The 7,623-nt window shown below is 37.7% G+C and overlaps 1 protein-coding gene across 1 annotated transcript; it reads right to left on the minus strand.

Moving 5' to 3' along the window:
* Positions 1-2,098: 2,098 nt before the first annotated feature.
* On the minus strand, positions 2,099-7,232 carry psma3 (proteasome 20S subunit alpha 3). Its single transcript, XM_041972873.1, has 11 exons — positions 7,132-7,232; positions 5,928-6,010; positions 5,688-5,811; positions 4,961-5,062; positions 4,808-4,881; positions 4,557-4,629; positions 4,419-4,484; positions 2,682-2,728; positions 2,544-2,611; positions 2,359-2,423; positions 2,099-2,242 (listed from the first exon to the last, which is right to left on the minus strand). The coding sequence occupies exons 1-11, from the start codon at positions 7,150-7,152 to the stop codon at positions 2,198-2,200; spliced, it is 768 nt and encodes a 255-aa protein (XP_041828807.1). The 5' UTR covers positions 7,153-7,232; the 3' UTR covers positions 2,099-2,197.
* Between the last annotated feature and the right edge of the window lie 391 nt (positions 7,233-7,623).

Raw genomic sequence — 7,623 nt, forward strand, 5'->3', positions numbered from 1 at the left:
TGAATGAAAGCCTCATTCTAGCTGATGGAAGATGAATAAGAAGTCCCAGACCGAATTTCTGCTAAATACTGACGCTTCATGTTTCACACCATCTAATGGAGAAAGTTCACATAGTGACACCTGCTGGCCATTTTCTGTAACTACACCTGCTGCCTGAAGACATTTGATTTCTGTTTACACACAGTACATACTAAAGTAAAACAAGATGTTTTCCTTGTATGAAATATGTGTCTGCTTACTTTTATGCACATAGACAGACGATACAGTCAATGCACATTTACAATCTGTACACTGTACAATTTGTACACTGCCTTATTAAGTATTTTTTTCTTCCACAATCTGGCATTTCTGTGTGTATGTGTGTAGTATGTGTGTGATAAAGAAAGAGAAAAAAGAAAAGTTGGGTCTGAATTCATTTGCATTAACAAGAGACAGAGATCAATTGAACAAAACGCCACCCAAAAACAGAGGGACCTGCTGTAAAAGTCAAGCATTTCTGTTCTCAGTAAATCATTTGTCCTTACAGGTAAACTTTAGGTTTTCATTTATCATTTTCCAATAAAAAGTATGACGTTATAACTTGATAAATTTCATGTTTTTGCAATAAAAATATTACATTTTAATGTGATGTGGTCCATTTTCTTTTCCTTGGGTGGCAGCTCTACGCTTCTGTAGTTAAGGTTTGTATTTGAATCAGATGTAGAGATTTAGACACACACGTTGTAGCCTCACAACCATCTTTACAACTTTATTAATAAACTGGCCCACCAGGTATTGATGGAAAGACGACCACGCCTATGAATGAAAAACATCTTTCTTATGAGACTGCTTCTGCACTGCCTTGTTGATTTATATGTACTTGTCTCATAAACTTAAACCAACACCATCCCATTATTCTATACAATACGTAGCAGAAACCTGGAGATATGTAGATGATTAAAATTTTCATTTTAGGAGCACTGCTTAAAGTGAAACTAATAATAATAATAATAATAATAATGATAATAATAATAATGTAGAAAATTTGCCAAACCTGCGTGCACAGGCTTTTATAAATCTGAAAGTGGAAGTGCGCCGCAGACGCCACCTGAAGTTTGCTTTGCTCTGCAGTTTGATGAATGAGGCTCCAGGTCTGTGGACCAGCCTGCCATCTTAGAGCCCGTTAATGTTTTTAAAAACAGGCACAAAACCTTTTTAACTTAGTATTAAACTGAATTATTTGATCTTCTTTAGTCTACTTCATTTTATTCATTATTTTAATCATATACTTATTTTAAAACCGCATGTTTATAACTCAATTCTATTTTTATGGATTTCTTTTACTGAAGCATTGTTTTTACGAGTTCCTTTCCCTAAACTTTCATACTTCTCGCTCTTATTTGTTCTTGGTTTGTTTGATTTTCCACTTTTAACTCCAGCGTTTTCCTCGTGGCGATCCTCCACACCGGGACCTTTGCCTACTTGGTCTGCAGAATTGCCGCCATGTCTTGTCAGGGTGGATGAGGGCCCTGCACTGCAGCCCTAATGGCTGTTGGGTCCCCGGCCTGCCTGAATCTGGGCTGGGCAATGGCTCTTTCCTATAGTAGCTATTTATCAAAAATTATAAGTTGTTTTTTTTTTTTTAACAGGACTTGGAACATCTGCAGCTCTAAAGGAGTTTTATTTAGCTGGCTGAGGGAAAAATGGCTCTTTGGATTGGAAAGGTTGCAGATTCCTGCACTAAACACATAAACAGGTTTAGCAGCAGGTTTCTCTTTAAACAGCCATTTAAAATATTTTTAATATATATATAAAATCACATATTATAACAAAGAAGGGTGACATTTTCAGGATTTACTAACTAAAAGGTAAAAAGTCAGCAGGATGGATTTAAAGCTGTGAAGCTGCTTCCTTCCAAACACAGAAGGAACAATATGTGATGAATATCAGCATCAGGTCACTCCCACAGCAGAACCTGTTAATTATTTCTGATTACAGAAAACCAACTAATACAACATTACAACTTCCCTCTGGGAATAAATACAGCATTTTTTATTTCATTTGCTTCACGGGAGGAATTACAACTGCCTGATCAGCACATGAAGAGTGAAGAAGTCAGAACTTTTCTCAGATTTTATTTTCAAAGCCAGAAATCAAACATGAACAATATAAAAAGAACCAGGGGAATTTTGGAGATGTGAAGGGGTCAGCACTGAGTTTACATGTTGTCTTCATCAGAGTCATCCTCCTCCTCCAGAGAATCCTGAAACAAAAACCAGGATCATGTGATCACATTCAGAGATTTAATTTTTTTTTTTGTTGTTTTCAAGTTCATGAAAAGATTCTGTCTTTTCTACAACGGTCTGGTGTCCAGCTCACCTTGGCGTACTTCTCTGCTTCCTCTCTGATGTCTTTGGGAACTAACTCGTGTCGTCCATTTGTGACTGAAGGAGAGGAAACAAGATAATCACCATGGCAACCACAATAGTAGTTCTGCTGTTATCATATGATGAGATCAGGTGTACTCTCAGAGCAGGCAAGTGATGAAGAGGAATGGTTCTTACTTTCTCCGACCCAACTGAGCTCCAGCTCGAAGGCTTTGTCCTTCACCTCATCATGAACGATGTAGATTCTGATGAAGAATACGGTCAGTTATCTGGGGTTGTACACACAGCTGCTTAGTTTTAATGTTCAATACTCACATTTTGGCCACTTCTTTGACCAACTCTCTGCAGGTCATCTCCTTCATCTGAGCAGAAAACAACAGAGATGATCCTGTGCATCTAATCTGATTAAAATTAGCTCATTTCCTCACACGTGTGGAAGAAATTTTACTTATTATGCTCTATTTATATTATAGTCACAACTATAATTACTTCCTTTACTATATTAATTTATAAATTGTATTTACACTGATTGTTACTATATTACACTTTTTACATTGTACATTTTTACTCGTCATGCTTTTATTCACTTTTAAGGTTTCTTCTCGTCATATACATGCTCTGTTAAAAGTTCCCTACGAGGGTAAGATGACCTTTATCTGGTCCCTCCCCAGACCCTTAGTCAGACTGGTTCTGGTGGAGACAACTATGTGAAGTTGTTTTGATGCCAGCTCTTGGAGTTGTGTGTCCACCCAAGGTCTTCAGGAAGGAGGATTCTTTCCACAGAAATGTATATCTATTGTTTTTCCTCTCGCCTCCCCAGAGTCTCTCTCGACTTAACGCAAGTCGGGACGACCACTCTCATTACTTGCAAGTAATTCTGTATTCAATACTTCTCCTGTAATAAACTTTTTTTATACTTTTACTCATTCCAGACTTGGTAATTTTCCTACAACACATATAGAAACACATCTTCACTCTTTCAACCAGCAGTTCTCTGCTTTCTGCTCAGAACAAAAATGGAAAACACCTTCACTTCGTTTTACATCTGAAAGGTCACATGACCCAGATATCTGCTCTGTGTTGAGTACACGTCTGAGTCAGACCATCGTGATAAATCATCCAGAATGAAATATTCCACGTCTACATTAAGGGAAAAAACTGATGTGATGTGTTAAAGCCGTTGTTCTGCTTCCTCTACCGGTACGATTAAGAATTTTCTAAAATCTACCAATTTACAGATTAAGCTCAGAGTAATCTGTAATTTACAAAAACGTTTCTATTTTATTAAAAAAAAAAAAAAAACATTAGAACAGAGACATTGTCCTTCAGGGGTCTGTGATCTCATGATATAAAATGTCCATGTGACATTTAACGGAAAAACCTGGACCTGAAGCTGCTGTTGGCTTACTGAGAAGTTCAGATGTGAAACTCTAACAGTTTCTATTTGACATTGATGGAAAACCAGAGAAACGATGGTTTTCATTTGATATTATAAAAATATTTGTCTGTGATGGACATTTTTGTTACATCTCATTTCACTAAATAGACTCAGGATTTTACTATTTTCATGTATTTTTGGTCCTAGTATGTTAATAAAGCAGGTTAAAGTGAAAAACATAGATGAAGTTGTGCTGAAGAAAAAAGTATTCAAACAGCTAAAATATTGTCAGAGCCTGAGGATTATCAGGGCTTTACTGAGTTTAAATGTCAGTTCTTGTGATTAACTTATTTCACAATAAATAATATTTTATCTGGAAGAGATCTGCTGAAATCTCATGGAAAAGTTTGGGTCTCTGCAACTGGACTGTAATTTCATCCTGAAGGTGGGACTTGGACGTGATCTACAGAGCTGCTCCGTGATGGGAAATGCTGTGTTAGAGGACGTTTTTAGTTTCCACCTGTATCCATGGTCTGACAGTTCCCTTCATCTATGGACGCTCACCACTCTTTAACATGAGATGAGCTAACGGTTTAACTCCTACATGTTGTGTGTGTGTGTGTGTGTGTGTGTGTGTGTGTGTGAGTTCAACAGTGGATTTTAAGCCGACTCACCTGCAGTTTTTCTATCTCTGTCTTGGCGGCTTGTTTTGCTTTTCCGATGGCACATCCCCAGTAACCCTGAACACACACACAGTTTATTTACTTCTGACCTCAACCTGAGGTCACAGATCTGAGTTCAGACACACTCACGTAAGAGATGCCAGACGGGTCGACCATGTAGAGCTGAGGACCGTCGTCTTTGTCGTACGAGCCCAGGATGAAGCTGAGTCAGATAAACAACACAGATGCAGACATTTGTTACTTGATCTCCTTACTTCCTGTGGTGTTCTTGAACACATCACTGATGTCCACATTAACCTCTCAAAGCAAAGGAGAACAGAAGTAGCTTCACGAGGACCCTGAATGTTCCACAACACCCCATGTTATGGGGTGAGACCCACCTGCAGCCAAACGGCCTCACAGCGCTGTACAGTGTGTAGGCGTGGACATACATGGCCACTCTCTCCGACAGGTGCTGCAACAGGAAATACTGGATATGAGCATCAATCCATGCTAATTAATCACAAACCAGAGTTGTGATGGGGGTCAGTTACCTTCAGAGGAATGTCATGTCCGTAGTTCGATCTGAAGTTTGAGGCCTCTTCCCTGGCAACTTCAGAGAGGGATCGAGCATCAGCTAGTAGACCCGCTACTGCCTGGGGGGGGAGACTCACTAACATTAACTCTTAAAACTTCAGCTGGTGTTTGCCATTTCCAATTATTTATGCTACTATTCACCTACTATCCTCACAAAACCAACTCAGCTACTTTGTGGTGCCACCGTGCATCAGAAAAATCTTATTTCAGCCACAAAGAAGCATAATCCCCCCCCCACACAGATTCCTTCTTTTTTCCTTTTAAACAAACTCTTACATTTAAAAGGAAAGAGCTACACAGTACCGTTCCTGAGAAACTGCTGAAAAAAGTGATGGCACACAGGGTGCGTTTCAACAGTTAATCCATCAATGGAGCCATTAAACTACCAAATCTAAACTTTTTCTGTTTGTCAGGGACATGAACCAGAACCGAGGAGAGCCACTGATCCGGGTTTAGCTATCAGCCGCAGATGGAATTAAACTAAATTTCACAGTTTAAATGATTTTACACAGATAACACAATCACACATGATCTAACCATCTAATCAGGTTTTAAAACTTAACCCATTGCTGTAACCCATTTCCCCAGCAGTTTGCTCCAAATGTCAACATCAGTTTTTGTTTACTGACTCATGTGAACCACAAGTCAAATCAACATAATGCCATAATACCATAACATAATTACCATGCCAACATGTCTGTCGATATTGAAGATGCGTTTGTTGGAGCCCTCCTCATACAGTTTGGACAGCACCAGCTTCTCCACCCCGAACACAACCCCATCCCTACAGCGGATCCCGATGGCTGTGCTGAACACAAACACACACATAAACTAAAGAAACTCTGACAATTACATCACACTGTGTTTGTTTAGTAAACAGTTGGTATTACATAAATATGAGTGGAAACAAACTGAGGGACTGACCTGCTGTTCTCTACAGCCTTCATGGCATACTCCACCTGGAACACCCGTCCATCAGGAGAGAAGGTGGAGGCTGAAAGGTCGTACTGCAAAACACACATGCACACACACACAAACACAATGGTTTAAATCAGCAGCTTCACACTGAAAAAATTACACATATTTTAAGAGGATCTCAACTCACATTTATTACAATTTTATTATTTCACAAACTTTATTTGTGAGCAGATGTTTGGTAAATACAGATTCAAAACAAAGTAAAAAAAAGACATAATAAATGAGTGAATGTAAAAAGAGAGAGGAGAAACATGAAAAGAAGGAAATATCTAAGACTTTTTGTTTGTCTGAGTTTTGCTGCTCATCTTGAAGATATTTCTTTATTCTTGAAACGTTCATGATGGTCGGGTATTTCTTAGAAAACCACATGTATGGACGAGATTCACTGTAACCAACTCCAGATGAGACCTCACTGGCCTTAGCTTTAGACAAACAAATGTCGTTTTCTACTGTAAAATGTGAAGTTTTATTTCTATAGTGACAAGAAAATGCAAATATTAAACTAATTGTTTTAAGTTTTAAGTAATGATTTGCCACATGGGTACAGACATTAACTTAGCTGAAGGTTTTTTCTGGACATCATGACAGCAGTACTTCATCTTAAGGCTCGAAAAGATGGGATTTCTTACTGTAACGTCTATGATTAATATGTAAAGCCCTGATTACATAAAAATAGCATATACAGGTATAAGTATAAAAAGTGCTATTTACTGTGCAATATTTGTTAGGCACACACGGCAAATTAAATTACACATCTGCTTAATGAGCGTTTGGCAGAAGCCAGAGCTAACTGTGAGCAACCTGGGTAAGACAAATCGACTAATTTAAACTGAATGAATCAATTTAAATTAAAGTGTACCACGGTGACTTTTTTATTATTATATTGCTTTTCGTATTGTTGCCTCAACAAACTGCAATACATAAATATGCATGAAACACAGAATCGTTCTACTTTCACTTTAGCTTTTGCTAGCAAGCCTATCTGTGACTCAGCAGGCTAACACGGTGGGAGCTAAACTGCACGCAAATCTTGGTAAGCCTCTCAGTTAAAACTAGATTATTTTATTCTAAACTAGATTGAACTCCATAAGAAAAAAATAAGCTTAATTCACCAAGTTTCAGGTAAAAAAAGAAACACTTTGATACTCACTCCGGTCCCAATGGAACTCATTTTCACATAAACTGACCCTGAACAGAATAACGTTTTACTTCCGGAGACAATAATTAACTTCCGGTTGGTGACGTAACAACAAACCGATTTTTTATTTTCATTCCTTTCCTTTCTGTTTTGAAAAAGAGTTTGCTACTCAGTATATATATATATATATATATATATATATATATATATATATATATATATTCACGCTTTAGTTTTTTCTTCAGTTATTTTTTCAGTCTTCAGTTTTTTTATTAACCTTTATTGAAAATCAAAAAGACAATACACATGTGGAGAAACACTTCTAGGAACTGAGTAGCAAATTCTTTTTCAAAACAGAAAGGATAGGAATGAAAACGAAAACCCAAAAAAGGGAAAAGGATTAGGAGCACACACAAATAAATGTAAACCTACTCAATACATTATCAGTAATAAGAAGTCATCTTGAGAAATAGTAAATAAAGAGTAGAAGCAGCGTTGACTGCC

Source organism: Melanotaenia boesemani, chromosome 20, assembly GCF_017639745.1.
Source record: "Melanotaenia boesemani isolate fMelBoe1 chromosome 20, fMelBoe1.pri, whole genome shotgun sequence".
NCBI lineage: Eukaryota > Metazoa > Chordata > Actinopteri > Atheriniformes > Melanotaeniidae > Melanotaenia > Melanotaenia boesemani.

Bases quoted from the DNA above. Each gene is read 5' to 3' on its own strand.
- psma3 (XM_041972873.1), bottom strand. From the start codon at position 7,152: ATGAGTTCCATTGGGACCGGA. The intron at 4,485-4,556 runs GTGAGTGTGTCT...GTGTGTGTTCAG, and splicing joins ACCCGTCTGGCATCTCTTAC to GGTTACTGGGGATGTGCCAT. The intron at 2,612-2,681 runs GTGAGTATTGAA...ATTCTTCATCAG, and splicing joins GTCAAAGAAGTGGCCAAAAT to AATCTACATCGTTCATGATG.